Source organism: Rhinatrema bivittatum, chromosome 15 (genome assembly GCF_901001135.1).
Source record: "Rhinatrema bivittatum chromosome 15, aRhiBiv1.1, whole genome shotgun sequence".
Taxonomy (NCBI): domain Eukaryota; kingdom Metazoa; phylum Chordata; class Amphibia; order Gymnophiona; family Rhinatrematidae; genus Rhinatrema; species Rhinatrema bivittatum.
This window is the reverse complement of record NC_042629.1, coordinates 26,914,533-26,940,602: the sequence shown is the minus strand read 5'-3', so window position 1 is coordinate 26,940,602 and position 26,070 is coordinate 26,914,533. Positions and strand designations below refer to the sequence as shown.

At 44.3% G+C, this 26,070-nt stretch overlaps 1 protein-coding gene across 11 annotated transcripts in view; it reads right to left on the bottom strand.

The window, feature by feature from the left end:
* Positions 1-26,070, bottom strand: part of AGPAT3 (1-acylglycerol-3-phosphate O-acyltransferase 3) — a 156,459-nt gene that overhangs the window by 45,583 nt on the left and 84,806 nt on the right. For all 11 annotated transcript variants that reach the window (XR_003852851.1, XR_003852850.1, XR_003852848.1 and 8 more), the window contains one exon: positions 650-752. Coding sequence is in view for 7 of the 11 variants with exons in the window: in XM_029578489.1 (XP_029434349.1) it covers positions 650-752 (103 nt within the window). In the remaining 4 variants the exon portion in view is untranslated. The remainder of the gene's footprint in view (positions 1-649; positions 753-26,070) is intronic.

Here is a 26,070-nt window from a genome sequence, read left to right as displayed (position 1 = left end):
TCCAGTCGGGACTTAGAATCACTGGCTCTGGCATGAGTAAAATCAATAGCACTAGGGTGTAATATTTATTTATTTATTTAGTGTTTTTCTTATACTGACATTCATGACAGGCGTCACATCATGCCGGTTTACATTTAACAAGGGGGGGAAAAACCAAAGTGAGAATACAATAAACTTTAACAGATGCGTGGTTAGAAAATTGCAGTTACAATAAAACAGGGAAGTGCACAACTGGGAGCAGAAAAAGAAAAAGGCAATAGGAATTTAACAGAGAGAGCAATTATTTACAATGTTGTAGAATTTATGTTGTGAGGGTAATTGTTAACAGTGTACTGGTGAAGTCTGATAGTAAATTGACGGTGAGATAAGGATCAGTTGGGGTCTGGAAAGGCTTTTTTAAAAAGCCATGTTTTGAGCCTTTTCCTGAATGTTGGTAGGCAGAGTTCCTGTCGCAGGTCTGATGGGATGGGATGCTCAGCGTTTAATTAAAACATGATTCCAGCCAAAATCCAACTCAGACTGTAAAGGTTAGTACTCACCATAGCTCCCCTCTAGGAAAACCATCTCTAAACAAGTTCGGTCCCTTTATCTAATACAATTACTCTGCACGAATGTCTTGGTAATGCACACATCTAGTAATAATACTCACCTGACACACATGTCTGCCTGATACTTCTTCCCATGCAGGATTCCCAGCAGTGATGGGTTGGTGTTTCCTCGGAAATTTAAGGTGACATCGTACACTGCAGAAACTGTAATGAGACAACAAACCAGGTCCTGATGTTATCTCAAAAGTAGCAGCCCTAATCCATAAAAAAAATACATCTGAGTATAAGGTTAGTATAGGCAGGTGCCAGTTTAAGTTCTTAGCCTGCACCCATGGTCACTACTATCACAAAGGAAGAAACACAAGGCAAAGGAGTATGCACAAAAGAGCATTGAGAAACGGAGGCTTCAGTTCTCCACAGTGAACCATATATCAGATCAGTCTTCAGTGTGTGCTACCTATGTGGTAAATGTGCTCTATCAGTGCTGAAATCATATGTTCGAATTTTGTATAATCTGTGAATCTGTACCTTCATGCGAAGAGGTGACACTGGAGATATGAGGCAGCAGCGTTGAGGAATGATATGGAACTGAAGGTAGTCAAGGCCATGAGGCTTGATAAGATACATCCTAGGATACTAAGGGAGCTTAGAGAAGTGCTGGAGGATTCACTGACTGAACCTGTACAATAGATCCTTGGAGACAGGAGTGGTGCTGCAAGATTGAACAAGGGTGGTTATGATCCTGCTTCACAAAAGTAATAAAGAGGAGACAAAACTACAGTTAGCCTTACTTTGATGATGGGAAAATTAATGGAGACCAAGCTGAAGTAAGAGATATGGGTTGCCAGATCACCAGAGAAAGGTCGCATAAAACATCTAGATAATTACCATCAAGGTTGAGCACTAGATGTAATTTACAAGAATTTCAGCAAAGCTTTTGACACAGTTCTGCATAAGAGGTTCATGAACAAAATGAGAAGCCTGGGAGTGGGTCCCAAGGTGGTGCAAGGGATTAGAAATTGGTTGGCTGGTAGATGACAGCAGGTAAGGGTAAATGGAACTCACTCTGAGGCACAAAGGATGATTTGTGGAGTGCCTCAGGGATTGGTTCTCTTCAGTAGATTTTAAAAGCATTGCTTGCGCAAAAGCGGCCATAATAAATGTGTATGTGGGCCACGCGTTAGCAATGCAAATTTTAAGAAGCCATGAAGTATTTATTTTATTTATTTATTTATTTAAAACCTTTTCTATACCGTCGTTTAGTATTGCACCGTCACAACGGTTTACAATGAGGCACGTAAATATATATTTGGTAAAATTCTTACTAACAATGTGCCAGGATGTTTATCGGTAACAAGTATTCATAATATAAGGTGTGTGTTGTGTGGTCTGGATCTTGTCCTTTTACTGGTTCATGAAAACCATACAACTGTTGCTCAATTTACTTACTACAGATCTCTTAAGCTATTACATGATAATGTATACTTATAGGTGTGGTATATGGTGACTTAGCTTGTTCAATTAGACTTCAGAATTTCCATTCTCAATGTTAAATGCTTTCTTGAAAAGCCATGTTTTCAAACTTTTTTTTTTAAAGAGTTTTAGGTCTCTCTGTAATCTTGTTTCCAGTGGCAATGAATTCCATAGTGCAGGTCCGGCTAGTGATATTGCATGTCAAAAAGAAGGGGACCGGGCATGGGTGTTCCAGGGGCCAAGACTTATGTGCTTAACTCTGAATTTTCAAAAAGCTGACCACGGTGCACGTCAATGAGTTATCCGTGTAACATTATTGCTGATCCTGATGAGGAGCAAGTCTGGAGATCTGGAGTTTTAGGGTTTTCAGCACAGCATGAGGGTTTAGAGTCAAGCAGGGGGGGGGGGGGGGGCTTGCAGGATCAAGACGCAGAGGAGAGTTCAAGATCTCAATATCAACTGGACAAACTGGTGGACCAAATGGAAAGCAAAATTGCTTACCTTGTAATAGGTGTTATCCCAGGACAGCAGGATGTAGTCCTCACATATGGGTGACGTCATTCACGGAGCCCTAATGCGGGAAAACCTCTGGCAAAGTTTCTAGAAGCTTTCAACTGGCAGCCTGGGGCTACTGAGCATGCCCGGCATGCCATGATATTCCCTGCCACAGGGGTCTCACTTCAGTCTGGTATGTAGCAATAAGCGTTAGCAAAGGAAAATAAACGTCTGAGGCCCAACTCCGCGGGGTGGCGGGTGGGTTCTGTGAGGACTACATCCTGCTGTCCTGGGATAACACCTATTACAAGATAATTATCCCAGGACAAGCAGGATGCTAGTCCTCACATATGGGTGATTAGCAAGCTAGAGGCTGAGTCATTGTCCATGCAGGTAGCAGTGATGCGTTTTTGAGGAAATGATGCAGCCGAAGATCACAGCAGGTTGGTTGTAGAAGGAGTTGGGATTAAACTGGAAACAAGTTCTTTAAGACAGATTGTCCATAGGCTGAATCTTGTCGTCCTTCCTTGTCCAAACAGTAATGAGCTGCAAAGGTGTGAAGAGAACTCCATGTTGCTGCTTTACAGATGTCAATGATTGGCACTGAACGAAAATGTGCTACTGAAGTTGACATTGCTCTTACTGAATGTGCTTTTACTTGCCCTTGGAGAGGAAGGCCTGCTTTTTCATAGCAAAACTGTATGCAATCTGCTAACCAATTGGATAGAGAATGCTTTCCCACTGCTTTACCTGGCTTGTTTCGATCAAAGGATACAAAAAGCTGATTGGATTTTCTGAGGGACGTAGTGCGATTCAAATAAAAAGATAACGCACGTTTGCAGTCCAAAGTGTGCAAAGCTCTTTCCCCCTGGTGAGAATGAGGTCTTGGAAAGAATGTGGGGAGAACTATGGATTGATTTAAGTGGAATTCCGTAACTACCTTAGGAAGGAATTTTGGGTGTGTACGGAGAACCACTCTGTCATGGAGAAACTTTGTATAAGGTTCATACGTGACAAGTGCTTGTAACTCACTAACCCTTCTAGCTGATATGATGGCTACAAGAAAGATAGTCTTCCATATGAGAAATTTAAAATCACAGGAATGTATGGGTTCAAAGGGAGAAAGCATCAATGCTGTTAAAACCAGATTCAGGTCCCATTGTGTGACTGGAGGCCGAATTGGTGGTTTAAGTTGAGTTAAACCTCTCATAAATCTACTGACAAGAGGTTGTGTGGATATAGGTGCATCTCCTATCTTGTTATGATAAGCTGAGATTGCGCTCAAATGTACTCTGATTGATGAAGTCTGAAGACCAGAGTCTGAAAGATGGTACAAATAGTCTAGAAGAGAAGTCGTGGGGCAAGTGAAGGGATCAATATTGTTTTGCTTGCACCAGAAAGTGAACCGTTTCCATTTGAAAGAATAATTCTCTTGTGGAAGGTTTGCGTGAAGCTATAAGCACTTGAGAAACATTAGTTGAAAGATTGAGTGGTTGTAGGATTAAGCTTTCAACATCCATGCAGTCAGGGATAGTGATTGAAGGTTGGGATGTCGCAACCGACCCTGATCCTGAGTTATGAGATTGGGAGCTACTCCCAGACGTATTGGATCCCTGACTGAAAGGTCTAGCAATGTGGGAAACCATACTTGTCGAGGCCAATATGGGGCTATGAGTATCATGGACCCCTTGTCCTGTTGTAGCTTCACCAGTGTCTTGGTGATAAGCGGTATTGGAGGATATGCATATAGTAGGCCTGAGTTCCAAGGGCGAGCAAAAGCGTCCTTGGCTGGCTGGTTCTTCTGTTTGTGTAGAGAACAGAAGTTGTCCACTTTGTGATTCAGATGCGACGCAAAGAGGTCTGTTGTTGGTTGTCCCCAACGTTGGAATATCTTGGTCGCTATCGAGGGATTCAGGGACCACTCGTGTGGTTGGAACTGGCGACTGAGTCGGTCTGCTAAGACATTTTGAATTCCTGCTAGATAAGTGGCCTGTAGGAACATTGAGTGACTCAAGGCCCAGTCCCAAATTTGTGCAGCTTCTTGACAAAGGAGATACGAGCCCGTACCTCCCTGTTTGTTGATGTACCACATGGCTACCGTATTGTCTGTTTGGATCAGTACAGTCTTGTGTGAAAGGCAGTCCTTGAACGCATGTAGCGCATAACGTATAGCTTGAAGTTCCAGAAAATTGATTTGATATGTGGCTTCGAGTTTTGTCCAAGTTCCCTGAGTTTGAAGAGAGTTTGTGTGAGCTCCCCACCCCAAGGTGGATGCATCTGTAGTTAATGTTATCTGAGGGACCGGTTTTTGAAAGGGTAGGCCCTTGCGTAAATTGTCCTTGATTGTCCACCATTGTAGCGAAGAGTGTAGTTGGTGGGTGACTTGGATTTGATAATGTAGTGGTTGAATGGCTTGGATCTATTGTGATCGAAGAGTCCATTGGGTTAGTCTCATGGCAAGTCTCGCCATAGGAGTGACGTGAACCGTTGAAGCCATGTGGCCTAGTAAGATCAGAAATTGATGAGCTGTTGCTTGTTTTTGTATGGAAATTGAATACGCCAACCGGGACAGTGTGAGTGCACGATCTTCTGGAAGAAAAGCCTGTGCGAGCTTTGTGTTTAATTCTGCTCCTATGAACTGGAGTAGATAAGAAGGGCTTAGGTGGGATTTTTGATAATTGATGAGGAATCCCAGCTTGTGAAGTAATTTTATCGTGTAATGCAGAGAATTTACTGCTCCTTCTTGTGATTGACTTTTGATTAGCCAATCGTCGAGATAAGGAAAAACATGAACACCTTGTTTGTGCAAATGTCCCGCTATCACTGCCAGGCATTTGGTGAATACTCTGGGAGCTGAAGCCAGGCCGAATGGTAACACTCGGTATTGGAAATGCTGATGTCCTACTGTGAATTGCAGATACTTGCGATGAGGTGGGAATATAGGAATGTGTGTGTATGCATCTTGAAGATCCAGAGAACAAAGCCAATCTCCCTTTTGTATTAGTGGAAGCATGGTGCCTAGCGAAACCATCCTGAATTTTTCTTTTCTTAAGAATTAGTTGAGATTTCTGAGATCTAGAATGGGACGTAGGCCTCCGGTTTACTTTGGAATTAGGAAATACCGGGAATAGAATCCTCTTCCCTTCTGAGTGTGTGGTATGTGTTCCACAGCTTTTGCCTTCAGAAGAGCAGATAATTCTGTTTGCAAGTGAGGTATGTGATTGAGATAGGAGTTTTGTGGTGGAAACTCCTGAGGGAGAGATAAGAAGTCTAGGCGGTAGCCTTGATGAACTATGGACAGGACCCAATGGTCGGTTGTTATTGTTGTCCATTCTTTGTAGAAATGGAATATTCTCCCTCCAACTGGTAAGGTGGGAAATGGGTTGGGAAATTGGCTTTGTGCTCTGAAATTGATTTCAAAAGCCCGAGGTAGAACCTGTTTGAGGAGGTGGTTGTGGCCTTGCAGACCGTTGTTGTCTCTGTTGCGGCCGTTGTTGAGACCTTGGAGGTCTTGACCTAGAGGCCGGAGGATAGTATCTCTTCGGTCGGTAGAAGGGACGTTTAGCCTCTCTAGGTGGTGGTCTGCGAGTTATGTGAGTTGCAGGGTCATGAGGTAACGTTGAGAGTTGCTTCAATGTTTCCGAATGCTCTCGGAGCTGAGCAACGGCATCCTGCACTTTAGTGCCAAACAAATTATCTCCCTGACAGGGAAGGTCTACTAATTTGTCCTGGACTTCAGGGCGTAAATCTGAAGCCTTTAGCCAGGCCCACCTTCTTGCACTGATGCCGGATGCTGCTGTTCTAGATGAGGTTTCGAAAGCATCATAGGCTGCCCTTACCTCATGCTTTCCTGCATCCAAACCCTTTTGGATAATCTGTTGTGCTGCCTCCTGTTGTTGCTGAGGCAGAGAGGGTAGAAACTCTTCAATTTGTTTCCAGAGATTCCCCTGGTGCTGCGTCATGTAGAGCTGATATGCAGCAATTTTTGAGTTGAGCATGGCTCCCTGGTAGATTTTTCTGCCCATTAGGTCTAAGAATCTACTGTCCTTTCCCGGAGGGATTGAGGCATGAGTCCTGGATCTGCGGGATTTTTTCTGGGCGGATTCCACAACCAGGGAATTGTGAGGAAGTTGAGGTTTCTCAAATCCTGGGGCTGCTTGAACGAGATAAGTAGAGTCTACTCTCCTATTTACAGCAGGGGTTGTACATGGATGATACCATTATCCTCTACTGAAGCTGTAATAGCACTTCGTGCACTGGAATGGCTAGATTGTGCTTAGGAGGATCTACAAATTGTAAAATTTCAAGCGTCTGCTGCCTCTCATCCTTTTCAGCCTGGAGTTGGAAGGGTATGGACTCAGACATTTCTTGTATAAAAGAGGAAAATGAAAGGTCCTCTGGAGGTGACTGCTTTTTGGCTTGAGGTAGAGAAGCCTCAGACAAGAAATCTTCTGAGGAATGCTCAGATTCCGTGTCTGACCAAGTATCAGAAGTAGGAAGGTGATACTGAGGAGGTTCAGGTACCCCTGAAGGTCCTTGTAAGGGATCTTGAGGGTCCGGTGATTGCTCTCTGTCCTCTTCTTCTTGTCCAGGTGCTATGGGCAATGAAGCTAGGAGGTTTTGATACCTTTTAGTGAGGATGCTATGTAATTGTGCTTCAGAAGTGGAATTATCTGGAGCTGTGGAGATAGCTGGATATGAAGAGTGTTTAAATTTCCCCGATGACTTTTGAGTGGAAGATGTTTTCCTTGATACAGGTGATTTAGACGGTGCCATTGTATAGAGAGACATCGATTGTGACATAGGTGGCTTCGATGAAGTATGGAAGGTGAACATCGATATTGGAATCATCGATGAAATAGGTCTGGCAGGCATAGAAGGCATCGGAAATTGTGAAGGAACAGATGGCATCGATGGTGCATGTAATGAAAATGGAACCGTCATCGAAGAAGTCATCAGCGGAATCGATGAAGTCATCACTGGCATCGGCATATTTGCCGGCATCGACTGAGGTGTCGGCATCATCGGCAGAGTCACCGGCAATGGCTGTGAAGCCGGTATCGAAGGGAGAGACATAGATGATTCCGTCGGCAGACAGGGTTGTCGGCATCGACCCGGTGGTCAGCATAGACGATGACGCCGGAATTTGATGCTGCAAGGCATCAGTGACTATCTGTTTAATTAAAGCAGTCAAGTCAGGAATCGAAGTTGATACTTGCTGCGATGTAGATGGTATCGATTCCGGAACTGATGGCACCGAAGTAGAGGAAATCCTTTGCTTCTTAGGGATCGGTTCCTCCGGCGGCGGAAGCGGTGGAATCGATCGATGCCGGTGTTTATGCTTTGAACGTGGCTCAGATACCGACCTTGTCGATGATGCGGAGGGTGTTGGAGAGGAGGCATCCCCCGAACCCTCCGGAAGTCTTTTCTTGATCAGTATCTTCTTTGTTATGCCTACCGGCGAAGATTTTGTGGAAGTCGTCGGTGAAGGCCCCGATTGAATTTGGAAAATTTGTGCCATTTTTTCTTGGCGGAGTTTTCTGCCTTTTACCGTCATTTCCTGGCATTTTGAACAGGCAGCGATGTCATGGTCTCCGCCAAGGCACCGAATGCATTCGGTATGCGGGTCCGTTATGGACATTGTACGGTTGCAGGCCGGGCACTTTTCGAAGCCTGAAGTTTTTTCAGTTGACATCAGTCGATGGAAAATAGCGAAAAATATAGTATTTGTCACCAGCCGGTGACAAAGCAAATGAGACCCGTAATGGGCAAATTTGACACTAAACTTTTGTCAAGTTGTGAGGAAAACCTCACAGGGCTCCTGTGACCGCGATGTAGTTAGCAGCGCGGAAAAAAGAAGACTGAAGTGAGACCCCTGTGGCAGGGAATATCATGGCATGCCGAGCATGCTCAGTAGCCCCAGGCTGCCAGTTAAAAGCTTCTAGAAACTTTGCCAGAAGTTTTCCCGCATGAGAGAGCGGATGACGTCACCGCGCAGGCCGGCAGCTTGAGCCTCGAGCTGCTCATCCCCGGCACCAAAATCGCTTGCCATCGGCGCTTCCAGGCCTCGGTTTTCGCAGCAAAACCACCCAGCTGCAGCCCAAAGCGTAGGGATGACGGCTGCCAAAAAAAAAAACTGACCTTAAAAAATTTTCTTTTGTCGCTGCCGCGGCAGAGTTGGAATCAGAGGAGGGAGCCAAAATGGCGGACGGGCCGCGATCAGCGCCAGGACCGGCAGAAGAGGTAATGCAGGGGTCCCTGGGGCAAGGGGATACTCCGATTCCCACCAGAGAGGAGTTTAAAGCATGGTTTGGGGCCCTGCATGAGGACATGGCTCAGTTTCGTCAGGAGCTGGAGGAAATCGTAGCGGGCATTAAAACGGACGTCACTGAGCTCCAGCACCGCGTGGAGTCTACAGAAGACAGTTTGGAAGAGCAACAAGCCGCAGTCCAGGTCTTGAACACAGATTATCAAAAAATTAAGGACTCGCACGATGAATTGGCCAGACATATGGAGGATATGGAGAATAGACTGCGTAGATCCAACCTTAGGTTCCGGGGCATCCCTGAGGAGGCGACCTTCTCCGACAGTGCCAGGGTGGTGCAAGAAATATGTGCTCAGCTGTTAGGGGAAGGCGACAGCCCGGCAGATGTCACCGGTATATTGCTAGACAGGGCACACAGAACACTTGGAGCCCCGAGGAATAATCAAGCCTGGGACATAATTGCATGTTTTCACAATTTTGCTACCAAGGAAAAAGTGATGGGGTTCGCCAGGAAACAAGAGACTGTGACCTGGAAAGGTCATAAGATAGAAATTTTTCAGGACCTCGCATTCACCCACTATCCAGAAACGATGAGAGTTCAAAACCGTGGTACAAGCTTTACGTGCGCAGAACTTTCGCTATAAGTGGCTCTTTCCCTTTGGCCTCAGCTTCACTATTAATGGGATAACCTCCAGGGTACAGAAAGTGTGGGAAGCAGAGGACATTCTTAGAGCGGCTGGCATTCTTCCTGCAGAAAACAGATCTTCAGCGGCAGAGAGCACGGAAACTACACGTCAGCGAGAATACCCCAGGTGGCAGAGGGTGCCTAAGGGAGGGAAGCGGCTACGTAGACACCCAGAAGAACTTTCCACGTCTAAAGGCCCTGGATGAGGTGAAGGGACAATTTAGAGCTTCCTGAAAGCTCTGGCGGCACACGGACTTATCGTAAGGTCATATTGGCGAATCTCAAAGACGGCCCAAGTTTTGGTTTTGGTTAAAGTTTGGATGGTGTTTTTGCACTAAGTTATGTGATTGTTGAATGGTTGATGCAGGTTTGGTTACACTTAGATGGTGGGGGATGAGGGAGGAGCCTGCCCGATGATGTCATCGCTCTCAAAAGGCGAGATCCACGGCTGGATGAGTGGGTCACTAAGGGAAGGGGAAGGGACGGGGGGGCGTGGGAGGGGTCAGGGCATTACACTTCCAGATAAGGCAGATCCGTGGCATAAGTTTGGAGCGCGCAGCATAGGGCGGCTGAGACATGTACCGTGTCTACACAGTTTCTTATACCAGCATGGGGGCCAGAAATGTGCCTTACCCATCTTATTACTCAGGTAGATGGCTAGTCTGAAAATAGTTTCTATCAATACAAAAGGGTTAAACAACCCGAGGAAACGGAAAACATTTATTCATGACATGAAGACCCAGAAGGCTGATATTGTATTTTGTCAGGAGACACACTTGGCAAAAAGATTTGAAAAACTTCTGAACTCCAAGGATTTTCCCCAATATTATCATGCTGCCGCCACAAAAGAGGGTAAATATTGTGGGGTGGGCATATTGCTTTCCAAGCATATTACTGCAGAGGTGGGCACGGTTTTAAGAGATATAGAAGGTAGATATATTTTATTGAAGGTGACCATACAAAATGTAGTGTATACATTGGCCAACATATACGCACCAGCAGGTGACCCAGCGGATTTCCTCCATAAGATATCTAAAATAGTTGGGGAGTGGACGGAGGGTCACCTAATATTAGGGGGGGATTTTAACATCACTAGGAATCCATACTTGGATAACACGGGCTCTAGACCTGGTGGTGGCCGAAAGGGAAGTTTAGCACTAAGGCACCTCATTGACGATAGGGGACTTATAGATAACTGGCGGTTACTGAATCCTTCGACACGAAACTACACATTCTTCTCTCACCCGCATCAGTCCTATTCGAGACTTGATTTCTTCTTGATAGACAAAGCTCTGGTAAGCCGAGTTTTGGATACTGACATTAGCAGTATCACTTGGTCAGACCATGCTCCGATCTGGTTAACATTAAGTCAGGCAGGAGACGCCCAGGGGACAAGGTTTTGGCGACTCAATGACCTCTTGCTAGATGACAAAGATTTCGTAGAGGAGATCAAAAAGGGCATACAGGACTTTTTTGACAATAATGATGATGGGGAGGTATCGCCAGGCACTCTATGGGAAAGTCTCAAGGTGGTATTGAGGGGCCTTTTTATATCCCGGGCAACACATGTTAAACGTGAATCTGCAAAGAAAAGATTACACCTTTTGGAATCTATTGCAGTACTAGAACTCCGTCACAAACAGTTCAGGGAGAGCCATATATTGCAGCAGTTAAAGGAGGCACGTAGGGAGTTGCAAGATTTGGAGTTGGGACGGCTGGCCCATCAGCTTGACCTACTTAAACAGCGACACTTTGAATACGGGAACAAGGCGAGCAAACAGCTAGCGAGGAAATTAAAGGAACAAGAGGCTAAATCCCAAATTACCAAAATTAGAGATGTTGATGGACAATATATTCATTCCCAGGGGAAGATTGGGGAACGGTTTAATAAATTTTACCAGGAGCTATATGACTCGGATGGGACAATCCTCGACTCGGACGTCTCTCATTATCTAGAGAACCTAAATCTCCCGGTACTAGACGGGAAAGCTAGTGAGATTCTAGATCGAGCGGTGACTATCCCAGAAACGATGCAGATTATTAAAGAGCTGAAAACGGGGAAAGCACCGGGGTTGGATGGATACACGGGGAAATTTTACAAGGTCTTTGGTCAGACAATAGGGGCCTCCCTAACAAATATGTTTAACGGTCTAAGGACATCTGGCCGGATATCCTCCCAGGCCAACACGGCGGGGATCACTATATTGGCTAAACCGGGACGGGACCACACACTGTGTGGGTCTTACAGGCCGATATCACTCATTAACATTGACCTGAAGATTCTGGCAAAAATTTTGGCTAGACGCCTGGGTCAGGTAGCTCCGCTTTTAGTTGCACCTGACCAAGCGGGATTTATACCAGGCAGACTAGCGTCTGACAATGTCAGGAGAGTGGTTGAGTTAGTTGAACATGTTCAGAAGAATAATATACCCACCACTCTTCTGTCTGTGGATGCTGAAAAAGCCTTTGACAGAGTTCATTGGCCGTTCCTCTTCCAAGTCCTTACCAAAATGGGGCTAGGGGCTCACTTCACCAATTGGGTGGCTAAATTATATGACCATCCCCAGGCTCGTATTAAGATTAATGGAGCATACTCTACTTCATTTGAGGTTAGGAGAGGGACCAGGCAGGGGTGTCCGCTCTCACCACTTTTGTTTGCTCTCACACTAGAACCCCTCGCTGCACGGATTAGAAGTTTAAGGACAATCCAGGGTATCCCGGTGGGGGGATGTGATTATAAAATCTCTCTTTTTGCAGATGACTTATTGTTCACCGTTACTGACTCGGAGATATCACTGCCAGAATTGGTTCAGGAAATCCGGAAGTTTGGGAAAGTGTCCGGGTTCAAAATGAATGAGGATAAATCAGAATTGCTGAATATTTCAATGGACGCGGCCCGATACAAGGCACTAGCGGATCAATTACCCTTTAAAAGGGCTAAATCGTGGGTAAAATATTTAGGGGTCAAGATATGTTCTAACCTCACACAGCTGTTTGCCTTAAACTATGAACCCTTAACCAAATCCATCCAAAACGATCTGGATAGATGGGATAGGTTGAGTCTATCCTGGATGGGGCGCATAGCTGTTGTAAAGATGTCAGTTCTACCAAAATATTGTTACTTGTTTCAGACGCTCCCTGTCAGGGTCCCAGATAAAGCCTTACAACCGTGGCAGAGAAAGCTGTTTCATTTTATATGGAAGCGTAAGCCTCCCAGGGTGGTCCGTTCTGTCTTGTATAGAGATAAGCTACATGGAGGTCTGAATGTCCCTAACTTATCTTGGTACTACTATGCCAGCCTTTTAGCAGTGGTGGTTAACTGGCACAGTAGAAGCACCACCAAACCGTGGATAATGATAGAGCGGGGCCTGGTGGGGGAACCCCCCTTAATATATAGAATTTGGTCGTCCCACAAACAGCAAGGGGCTAACCTTACGACTTTTTCAGAAGTGGCGATGCAAGCATGGGTGAAATGGAAAGGGAAAATCGTAGGGGACAATGTTCTCCATCATCATACTTCATTTTTATATAACCCACTATTCCCCCCAGGAATGGAAGGGGCCTTTATTAAGAGATGGCAGAGTAAAGGACTAACCACACTGGGTCAATTGTGGAAGGACAATAAAATTGTACCCTTCTGCGAGCTGCAGGATAGATACTCCCTCACCGCGTCCGATCATTATGCGTATACACAACTCGCGCATTTTTTTTCAACTCATAGACTAGGTAAATTGTTCAGTCAGGAAAAGGCTCCGTTTGTTAGATTTTGTGAAACTGCAGACCAATTTGGGAAACCAATTTCTAGAATATACTCACTACTAAATGGTCAGCCAGGAGCAAAACCGACACACCAGGTGAAATGGGAACGCGATATTGGTGAAACTTTGCCGGCCACAGTATGGGAGAAATGCCATCTCAGTATAGGTCGTAGCTCAGTTTCAGCATTACTAAAAGAAAATGGTTATAAGGTACTATATCGATGGTATTTAACCCCTGACAGGCTACATCAGATGTCTATTCGATCCAATGACAAATGCTGGAGACAGTGTGGTATGGCTGGTACCTTTATGCACATGTGGTGGGATTGCCCTATGGTGACACATACTTGGCAGGAGGTTATGGCTTATATCCAACACACTTTAAAGATATCAGTAACTTTAACACCACGGACCTGTTTGCTGCAAGATGCCCTGGAAGGAGGCAATGTCTGGCAAAGATGGCTAGCCATGCAAGTGATTTTAGCAACCAGATGTGAGATTGCTTATTGGTGGAAGAAAGCCGAGACGCCGGCGCTGGGTGACATACTTGCCAGACTAGATAGAGTGTATCACTTAAGCCATTTAAACAGCTATCCGTAATGATAAATTGCCTAAATTCCACAGAATATGGGAACCTTATATATCAGGGAGAAACACTGCTCCAATGGCTGGGGGGAGTAGTGTCAGCCAGTCGTAAAGCTCCTTTTCTAAGTCCCTTCTGGAGGAGAGGACACGATAGTTTCATGAGTGCACAGGGTACGGTCTACAATAATGGACTTTGTGGGACTTCACTTACAAGTCACCATGCTGGTTGATTCACAGTCGCATTACCGCCCTACTGCTGCCTTACTTACTGTTGTATTTCTGCTCTATAGCTACTCCAGCTCTGCTACTAAAGCAGAGGAGAGCGGAGACGATCTGCGGATAGAATTTAAGGGATTGGGGGGGGGGGAGAGGGGGGAGGGGTCTGGGGTGGGAAGGGATGATAGGGAAGGTTACCACACGCAGTAGGATATGGAACCCCATCATAGTACCAACACAGTTGTCTGATGGTTCCTTACCTGTTGCTTTTGTGGTTTCAGCACTAGCACAGGATCCAAAACATCTTTTATTTTCATGTACTGAATATATGCATACAAGGTGTTTCTACATTTTTCGAATGTCATATTATCATAATGTCCCCCTATGTATAATTATGTACATGTTTATTTGATCCTAGAGCTTGTTCTGTTGTTTGGTGTTATTTATCTATTCTGGTATTGTGTTGTGGTTCTGCAATGTAACGCATGATATACACCAATAAAATAATAATTTACAAAAAAAAAGAAGTTTTCCCGCATTAGGGCTCCGTGAACGACGTCACCCATATGTGAGGACTAGCATCCTGCTTGTCCTGGGATAAAACTGTTTTTTCTTTGTGCGGGCATGTTTTAAAATCCGCCTGCATACATGCGTAAAAGCCACTAAATTGAATTTGGAAAATTTGTGCCATTTTTTCTTGGCGGAGTTTTCTGCCTTTTACCGTCATTTCCTGGCATTTTGAACAGGCAGCGATGTCATGGTCTCCGCCAAGGCACCGAATGCATTCGGTATGCGGGTCCGTTATGGACATTGTACGGTTGCAGGCCGGGCACTTTTCGAAGCCTGAAGTTTTTTCAGTTGACATCAGTCGATGGAAAATAGCGAAAAATATAGTATTTGTCACCAGCCGGTGACAAAGCGAATGAGACCCGTAATGGGCAAATTTGACACTAAATTTTTGTCAAGTTGTGAGGAAAACCTCACAGGGCTCCTGTGACCGCGATGTAGTTAGCAGCGCGGAAAAAAGAAGACTGAAGTGAGACCCCTGTGGCAGGGAATATCATGGCATGCCGAGCATGCTCAGTAGCCCCAGGCTGCCAGTTAAAAGCTTCTAGAAACTTTGCCAGAAGTTTTCCCGCATTAGGGCTCCGTGAACGACGTCACCCATATGTGAGGACTAGCATCCTGCTTGTCCTGGGATAAAACTGTTTTTTTCTTTGTGCGGGCATGTTCTAAAATCCGCCTGCATACATGCGTAAAAGCCACTAAAGCTCTAGCGGAAATACATGCGGGTCATTTACTCAAGCCACCTGTTAAAATTACGCACACACATATGCGCAGGAGGCGTATTTTATGATACACGCGTACTTGCGCACACGATATAAAACTGCAGTGTATCTACGCTTGCACACCAATGGGCGCACATGCATTCCTTTTAAAATTAGCCAGTTAGTGAGTAATATTGCAGAAAGGTTAGAAAGAAGTTTGTCTTTTTGCGGATGACATTAAGATCTGCAACAGAGGACACTCCTAAAGGAGCAGAGAGAATGAAAAATGATCTAAGAAAGCTCAAGGATTAGTCTAACATTTGAAAGCTAGGATTCAATGCCAAGAATGCAGATCCTGAATTTGGGGCGTAGTAATTCAAATGGGCTGTATGAAATGGGATGTGAGAATGATATGCACAGACTAGGAAATAACCCTTGAGGTGATAGCGTCTGATGATGTGAAGGTAGTGAAGCAATGCAATAAGTTAGTGACTTGGGCCAGAGGAATGCTAGGCTGAAGAGAGACAGGCATAACCTGTAGAGAAAAGGAGGTGATAATGTCCCTGGACAAGTCTTTGGTGAACCTCACCTGGAGAACCGTGTTCAGTTCTGGAGACCGTATCTCAAAAAAGACAGGGCTAGGATAGAAACAGTCCAGAGAAAAAGGAACCCAAATGGTGCAGGGCCTGTACTGAAAGACATACAAGATGAGACTTGAAAACCTAAATAAGTAAACCCTAGTGGAGAGTTGAGATGGGTGGGATATGATACAGAATCTTAAATTCCTGAAGGGTATTAATAATGTACAAGAATCAAACATTTTCCTGACAGAAAAGAAGCTGTAGAACTAGAGGACATGATATGAAAGAGTTGTAGCTTTGCAATTTGGCACCTATGGCCAAATGAAAAAAGTATCTTTCCCCCAGCTACTACCACCACTACCATCTCCCTCCCCCAGCCATCACCATCAACATTCCCCCTCCTTCCTGTACTCCCAGCCACCACCTTCAACATCCTCCTCTCCTACCCCCAGTCACCACCATCAACACTCCCTCTCTCCTCCTGCACTGTTAGAGGTCTTTGGGGTGACCTCTCCTAGAATAGAGTGTCCTGCATACATCTAGCAAACCTGTCATAACAAAAACAGCAATAACTCCAGGACTCAAACTGTAGCAACCCTACCCTATGAAAAAGGCAGCTCAGCAAATGTAGCACCAGAACACCAATACACCACCTATGGGGAAAACACAACAAGCTATTCGGCAACAGCACCTTTCACATAAACTACACACTAGCAGAACACAGCCAGACCCTCACAAATAGAGAATGTGGAAGCACAAATTTCCAAGTGCTAAGCAGAAACTGAAATGAGAACACAAGAAGCATACAGTGCAATGCTGGAGAAATACAAACAGAAATGCATGTTCTCGTGTACTGAGCAAAGCACAAAGATTAAGAGATACTCCCAAAACTGACGTTCTAGCTCTAAAGTCAAAATGCTTTTCTTTACCTTCATTGTCTGGTCACTTTATTTTTCTAATCGTATTGGTCCAGTCTCTTTTTTTTTCTGCTTTCCCAGTTATCTTCCTTGAACTCCTATTGCAGGAACTTCTGACCAATTTCTTTTCTTCACTCTCTCCTACTCTTTGCTTCACTTCTTCGCCTACGTCTCCGACATTGATTTTTCACATTTCATCTCATTTTGCTTCATTCCCCTCTGCTATGCCTTTATCTTTTTCTTCTCTCCCCACTCACAGATTTCACCCCAACTCCCTTCTCTTTCACCCTCCAGTTCCCCCTCATGGGGTTGCTTAATCCACAAATATCCCTTCGCCCCTCAACCCTGCCTAGCATTTCACTTCTCTCGCCCAATTCCAGCAATTATTTTTCCCTCTATCACCCTCTCTCTCTCCTTCAGCATCTTTCCCTCCTAGCATCTCTCCCCTCTTACCTTGGCATATCTCATCTCTCTCCCTGTATCACACCCTCTCTAAATCTCTTTTCTCATCCCATCTCTTTCCTTTCCCTCCCCTTGCATCTCTCCCCTCTTACCTCAGTATATCCCTCTTCTCTCTCCCTGCATCGCCTCCCATCTCTCCCCTTTCCCTCCCTGCCTCCCCCACAACATCTCCCCCTCTTCCTTGTTTCCAGCATCTCACCTCTCTCTACTCCCCCTCCACTTTCCAACAAGCTTCTCCCCACTTTTCAGCATTTCTCTTCTCTCCCACTTTCCTATCATTTTCCTCCACCTTTCCTAGCATTTCACTCCAACTCCTTCACATCTCTCTAGCCAGCATTCCTTCAGGGCCTGGGTCCTCCTCCATCATTCCTCTATGGTGGTACTCAGCCCGAAATGGCCTTTTGATTTTTCTGCTTTCCCATGGCCTGGTATACCCTGGCTCCCTCCCCGGCAGACCTTTAATTTCATAATCATGTATTTATTGGATTTATTATTCCACCTTTCAGCCACTTCAAAATGGATTACATTCAGGTACTGTAGGTATTTCCCTGTCCCAAGAGGGTTCACAATCCAAGAGCTTCATTTACTAAGCATTTTTCCCCATTGACACAGAATGGGAGAAAAGCCTTAGCAAATCAGGTCCTAAGTTTGTACTTAAGGCAATGGAGGGAAGCGACTTACCCTAGGTCATAAGGAGCAGCCATGGAATTTGAACCCTGCCTTCCCTGATTTGTAGCCCCGCTGCTCTAACAACTAGCAGAATCGAGCGGTGAAGAAGTGCAGGAATAAGAATAGTTGCACATGCTCTTGCTAGGGAAAGTGGGGCCTGGAAGGAGCGCACAGACCGTCTTCTTATTAATTTATGGTTTCTTTTATACCACCTATATGAAAATATATTCTAAGCAGTGTACAACTTGCATACATATCATTTAAAACAAACAATTTTCACTCCTCCTGTGCTTTCACCGCTTGATTCTGCTGTTCTTGCCACGATATGGCTTGCAGTAGCTTGCAATTATGAAATTAAAGGTCTGCTGGCGGGGGGAGGAGGGTGCTGCAGTGCTCCCCCCATACCAGCAGCCCTTGCACAGCAGCTAATACCCCTCCCAAAAGGGCCAATGCAATAATTATGTGCAGAAAGCGGGTGCTGAACAGTCAGCACCCGCTCTTTTAACGTGCCCCGGGCACCCCTCCTGGGGGTGTCATGCTATATTTAAATGAGGGGGGTCGCGTTATCAAGAAGGCGCTAGGGGCTAACTAGACCCAATCCGCGTCAGCCATCTGTTTTCCTAAACGCCGCACAGTCAGGGGTTCAGGAAACAGATGCTTCTCAATTGAGCGTCGATTTCCTGCACCCGACTGCTGGTGCTTTTTTTTTTAAACTTTTTTTTTTTTTAAGCTTGTCAACTTTAATTTTTCCTCCTACTTAACATTTTGGTTGCCCTTCTCTGTACCTTCTCCAGTGCAGCTATATATTTTTTGAGATACATTGACCAGAATTGTACACAGTACTCAAGGTGCGGTCTCACCATGGAGCCATACAGAGGCATTATGACATTTTCCATTTTATTTACCATTCCCTTCCTAATAATTCCTAACATTCCATTTGCTTTTTTGACTGACGCAGCACACTGAGCCGACGATTTTAAAGTATAATCCACTATGATGCTTAGAATATTTTCCTAGGTGGTAACTCCTAATACAGAACCTAACATCATGTAAATACAGCATGGGTTATTTTCCCTATGTGCAACACCTTGCACTTGTCCACATTAAATTTCATCTGCCATTTGGATGCCCAATCTTCCAGTCTTGCAAGGTCCACCTATAATGTATCACAATCCGCTTGTGATTTAGCTACTCTGAATAATTTTGTATCATGCACAAATTTGATTACCTCACTCGTCGTATTCCTTTCCAGATCATTTATAAATATATTGAAAAACACCGGTCCAAGTACAGATCCCTGAGGCACTCCACTGTTTACCTTTTTTCACTGAGAAAACTGACCATTTAATTCTACTCTTTGTTTCCTATCTTTTAACCAGTTTGTAATCCACGAAAGGACATCGCCACCTATCCCATGACTTTTTACTTTTCCTAGAAGCCTCTCAGGAGGAACTTTGTCAAACGCCTTCTGAAAATCCAAGTACACTACATCTACCGGTTCACCTTTATCCACATGTTTATTAACTCCTTCAAAAAAATGAAGCAGATTTGTGAGGCAAGACTTCCCTTGGGTAAAGCCATGCTGACTTTGTTCCATTAAACCATGTCTTTCTCTATGTTCTGTGATTTTGATGTTTAGAACACTTTCCACTATTTTTCCTGGCAGTGAAGTCAGGCTAACCGGTCTGTAGTTTCCTGGATCACCCCTGGAATCCTTTTTAAATATTGGGGTTACATTAGCCACCCTCCAGTCTTCAGGTACAATGGATGATTTTAATGATAGGTTACAAATTTTTACTAATAGGTCTGAAATTTCATTTTTTAGTTCCTTCAGAACCCTGGGGTGTATACCATCCGGTCCAGGTGATTTACTACTCTTCAGTTTGTCAATCAGGCCTACCACATCTTCTAGGTTCACCGTGATTTGGTTCAGTCCATCTGAATCATTACCCATGAAAACCTTCTCAGGTAGGGGTACCTCCCCAACATCCTCTTCAGTAAACACCGAAGCAAAGAAATCATTTAATCTTTCCACGATGGCCTTATCTTCTCTAAGTGCCCCTTTAACCCCTCGATCATCTAATGGTCCAACTGACTCCCTCACAGGCTTTCTGCTTCGGATATATTTTTAAAAGTTTTTACTGTGAGTTTTTCCTCTAAGGCCAACTTCTTTTCAAATTCTCTCTTAGCCTGTCTTATCAATGTCTTACATTTAACTTGCCAACTCTTATGCATTATCTTATCTTTCTGTTGGATCCTTCTTCCAATTTTTGAATGAAGATCTTTTGGCTAAAATGGCTTCTTTCATCTCCCCTTTTAACCATGCTTGTAATCATTTTGCCTTCTTTCCACCTTTCTTAATGTGTGGAATATATCTGGACTGTGCTTCTAGGATGGTATTTTTTAACAATGCCCACACCTCTTGCACACTTTTTACTTTTGTAGCTGCTCCTTTCAGTTTTTTTCTAACAATTTTTCTCATTTTATCAAAGTTTCCCTTTAGAAAGTTTAGCATGAGAGCCATGGATTTGCTTACTGTCCCCCTTCCAGTCATTAATTCAAATTTGATCATATTATGATCACTATTGCCAATCGGCCCCACCAACTCCTGTGCTCCACTGAGAATTAGATCTAAAATTGCTCCCTCTCGTAAGTTCCTGAACCAATTGCTCCATAAAAGTATCATTTATTCCATCCAGGAACTTTATATCTCTAGCATGTACCGATGATACTTTTACCCAGACAATATTGGGGTAATTGAAGTCTCTCATTATTACCGCACTACCAATTTGGTTAGCTTCCCTAATTTCTCTTAGCATTTCACTGTCCGTCTCACCATCTTGACCAGGTGGACGGTAGTATACTCCTATCACTATAGTCTTCCCCGACACACGGGATTTCTACCCATAAAGATTCAATTGTGCATTTAGTCTCATGCAGGATGTTTATCCTGTTGGACTCTATGCCATCTCGGACATAAAGTGCCACACCTCCTCCCGAGTGCTCCTCTCTGTCATTGTGATATAATTTGTACCCCGGTATAGCACTGTCCCATTGGTTATCCTCCTTTCACCATGTCTCTGAGATGCCAATTAAGTCTGTGTCATCATTCACTGCTATATACTCTAATTCTCCCATCTTACTTCTTAGACTTCTGGCATTAGCATACAGACATTTCAAAGTGTGTTTTTTGTTTGTATTTTCATTCTGCTTTTTAATTGATAGGGATAATTTGCTACTATTTAGTTTGTCAATCTGGCCTACTACATCTTCCTGCCCTAACCATTGACCCATCTACTTGACTCCACTGCCCTGCCCTTGCTGGAACTTGGACTTCCACCACTTCACTGACCCCAGAACCCAAGGGCTCAATCTGCAGGGGAGACAGTTGGTAAAGGCAAAGCACCAGTCAGTCCCACCTCGGGCTGCATCCACCTGCTGTACTGTGGTCCAGACCTGCCACAACACTGCAGAAGGGTACACTTCACTTAACATTAAAATTTCTGTGCAAAAACATTACAAATTCTTTGCACAATATTTCAATATCCAAATGCTTATTTGTTCATACATTACAATACAATCATTGTCTAAATAAAAATTAATTTATAATGAAATACAGAAAAAAGTTATTACTCAAAGATGCAAAATTTGTATTCCATCATAAGGTCTGGCCCCTACAGATTGCTCTCTTCCTTATAGCTTGAATCCTTTTCCTATGCTTGATCTCTCCTCCCCTTTGGGTCAATTCCCCACTTCACTATCTTCATCTCTCCTCAGGGTTGATCCCTCTCCCATCTCTTTTCCTCCACAAGATTTCTCTCTGTGCCCCATCAGACTCAAGCCTCTATGAGGCTCAAGCCCCTTCCTGTTCCCTTCAAGTTCTTTCCTCTCACCCAAGCAAGACCCCATAGTTTTCTCTATCTTCCCACCCCTTTAGCAATCCCTCCAGCTTTCTCTCTGCCCCATCCAGACTTAACTCCTGAGGGTTTGGGTGGGCAAAAGAGTGTTCCTGCCTCTAGTTCTCTTCCTTCACCCCAGCAATATCTTTTAGCTTTCTGTCACCCACCCCCTCTTTAGCAAGACCCCCTACTCTTCTTCCTTCCACCCATCTCACCATCTACCTTGCACATTCAAACTGCTTCCTTCTTTTTTCGGGCCACACAGGCCAAGGCTGATGTAGGCTCATTCTTCCGGTCTGCATGGGCCAATGCAGACTCTCTCAACTCTTTGCCAGTCCACTTAGGCCAGCCGCTACTGCTCCTTTCTCATTTTCAGCTGACAGATGCTATTCCTTCCTCCCTTCCAGCTCATGTAGGCCTCCATGGCTGTTGCCACTGCAGCTGCTTCTTAGTCCCTGTGCCGCCTTCTGTGGGGCAAATGCAGAATTCTCCCAGAAGTAAAGAGTTTCAGAAAATGTCTTCAATTGTTCCTCTCTTATGACATACAGTGGGATATGTGGGAAGAAGAAAGGTCCACGCTGCATTCAAAAGTAGCAGCAGCATTGGCCCAAAGCAGCAGCAGGCAATTACAATAAGAGCAGGAGGGACTTGGCGCAAAATGATCAACAAGAGGAGTCTGCTGAGCTGCATTAGCCCCCATGATAGATGGGCTTCTTCTTTCTTGGGCCGCGAGGGGAGGGGGTGAGAGACAGCGAGCCAGAATGTGTGTAAGTCAGAGATAGGGAGCATGTATGTGACTGCATGTGTGTGATTGAGTGCATGTGTGTAAAAGAAAGCACTGGTCAGGTAGGTGACAAAATGTGACTAATCAGGGAGGTGATTTGTGAGTGAGAAAGATTGGTCAGGGAGGTAACCAGTGTGCGAGAGACAGAGACTGGTCATGGGGTCTAACTGATGTGTATATGTATGACAGTGAGAGAGACTGGTTGTGGACTCTAAGAAGGAAGACCATGAGGACAGAGCTTCAGCAGCACTGCTGCTTCTGGTATGTACTATTGGTCTGCAGGGGAAAGGAGTAGGAGAGTTGCTGGAGAGGGTAAGTAAAGGTGGCTTTTTAAGTTTATTTTTCTTGATTGACTACCATTTTAATTATTGGGTATTATGTAATGTGTCTGCCATTTTGCAATATTTTATTGATGTCTGGAGAATTTTTAATAATTTATGAATTTTTAATTATTGAAATCTTATTCTATTCATCAGTTTTGAAACATTTATTCTGTTTATTAATATAGTTTGGAACCATCAAATAAGTGGAAAACAGGATACACCAACGGAGAAATCCAAATAATGTAAAGGTGCGTCAGAACAGGTGAATCAACAGGCACAAAGACCGTGGTAGAATAGAAGAAGTTTTTATTCACTCAATGTAGCTATCAGGCAAACATATCTTTCATTTGAAACCAATACAGCAATCAATTGTAGTAGTACTGTTGGTCCCCCGACATGGCTGTGTTTCGCACTGGCTACATTGGGGGTGGACAAAGCAGAAGATGAGAGACTATCTTCACCAATATAATGTCAATCATAAAAGGGAGATGATCAGAGACAACCACCCACCTAAAGAACACGTTTAAGAAGGTATTTCTTGTATACCCGAGTCCTTTTTAGTTGTATAGCTTACTTGGCTTTTTTCTATCACATTGGTCATTTTTTGCACTTTTTCCGTGGTTTTTCACTCTGGTTATTTGTTTGCAACACATTGAGTTGTTTTTCTGGTGCACCTGTTGGGTTGGAGAGCTACTACTGCGACTTGCTTAGTTATTTATCTATATTTGTTTCCAACACTTAATTTTATGCACATATCTTTTTTCAGCTACCTTTATCAAATTCTTCCTTTTATTGCCATTAATTGCTCTGTGTTCTTTAGGTGGGTGGTTGTCTCTGATCATCTCCTATTTATGTTTGACAGATTTGCTCGTTAACCATACTGGTGAAGATTGTTTCTGATCTCCTGCTCTGTTCCTCCAGAAGCAACCAGTGCGAAATACGGCCATATCGGGGGACCAACAGTACTCCTACAATTAAAAGATATGTCTGCCTGATAGCTACATTGAGTGAATAAAAACTTTTTTTTATTCTATTACGGTCTTTGTGCCTGTTGATGATTCACCTGTTCTGAAACACCTTTACATTATTTGTATTAATATAGTTTTTCAATAATTTTATATGTTTTGATGAATGTATAATTAGAAATGTGCAGATAAACACTGAACTGAAAACAGCAAGAAACCATGCTCGCTATGCAGTGCAACAATGGAAAACACACATTAACTTTATGACCATTTTCTTCTGTTGTTGGTGAGGGTCTGTCTATATTCTGCAAGCTTTCTGTGTAGGGTCTATAACAGCTTGGGTTGTTCTGTTTTCCTAATAGGAGGTGTATTGGTGTTTAGGGCCTGGTGTAATATTTGTAATGTTGCCTTTTCACAGGTAGGGTTATTAGTGTTTGAGTGTGTTCCACAATACAGGTGTAACTTTGTGCAAATTAGTTTGTGTGCATTATTGCAGATCCTGGGAGTATGTTAGGTGCTATATTTTAGTTTCCATTTCTCCAGTTTTGCACTGCATGCAGAGTGGCTTTGAGTTCCCATTCTGGTTTCTGTCTTCATATTTGTAATTTGTGGTCTTTCTGCATTTGGTGAAGGTTGGTTGTATGTGTGTGAGCAGGGCTATCGCGCCTGGTAGTAGAGGGAGTTAGTGTTGCTGTTACCGAGATGACACCAGAACATTTTTTTTTTATGGTGTGTTGTACGGGGAATGTCCTAGTTCAATTCTGCAGTCATCGCTGGGTGGCAGGGTTCCTGTGGATGCAGAGTATATGCTTACATTTAGCCACGTAACGGTCATGTGTTCAGTGTCATGCATGTGAGAACCATTGTCCAGTGTGTCCAGACAGAAAAAATGTTGAGAGCCACTGCTCTACGAGGACAGCGCCTTCCCTGAAGGTCGACACATTTACCTCCAGGATGAATAGCTTAGACAAACTGAGTGGCAAAGGCATGGATCAAGAGTGAATTCCTTTTTGAGATGCTCAAAATCTTGGATAACGTCCCTGTTCCAGTTTTTGCTGTCTGCACACTGTCTAGTTAGGGCTGTGAGCTAAGAAGAAATAATCATGAATAAATTGCCTATAGCAATTTGCAAATCCCAGGAAGCACTGCAGTGCCTTAAGACACACAGGCTGGGACCACTCCAGTATGGCCTTTAATTTATATGGGTCCAATATGTAGACCTTGGTGAGAGATAATATATCCCAAGGGGGGAGGTTCCTCCTGTTTGAAGGTACATTTCTCTAACTTGGCATAGAGGTAGTGCTCACAGAATCTCTGGAGACTTGTTTCACATGACGTCGATGTTCCGTCACGAACTTAGACTAGGATATCATCCAGGTAAACTACCACATGGGAGTAGAGAAAATATCGTTCACCATAAACTGAAAGACTGCAAGAGAGATTGCATAACCCAATGGGCATCACTAGGTGTTCGTAGCGTCTGTCACAGGTATTAAAGGCTGTCTTCCATTCGTCATCGCCTTTGCGGATCCTGATCAAGCTGTAAGCCTTCCGAAGGTCCTGTTTGGTAAATATCTGCATGCCCCAAAGGCAGTCAAAGAGCTTAGAAATCAAAGGAAGAGGATAGTGGTTCTTCTTGGTAATGGAGTTAAGTCCATGATCCATTCTTCTTCCCTACAAAAAAGAATACAGCCTTGGCAAGTGATGAAGAGGGGTGGATGAAGCCTCTGTCCAAATTCTCTTTAATATATTTTGTCACAGCCTCCGTTTCCAGGGGAGAGAGCGGATATACTCTGCCTCTTGATGGAACCTTGCCGGAGACCAAGTCTAATGCACAATCGTAGAAGAAATGAAGTGGCAGGACCTCCGCTTACTGTTCACTGAACATATCTGCAAACTCAGTATATTGAAATGGCAGTCCTGGGAGCTCGGAAGTAGCTGTCCAAGCCAAAAGTACCACAGGCAAAACTTGGTGAGGCATTGCTCATGACAGCTAGGGCCCATCTGGCATTTTATTACGTGGCCCAATCAATGTGGGGCTGATGGAGCCTGAACCACAGCAGGCCCAAGATGACTGTATTGAGTGCTTTACATGGATGAAGCTGCCACCAGTACCTGCATCCAGAAAGGCAAGAGCGTCAACAAGAATATTCCCAGGAGAGAGACGCACTGGTACT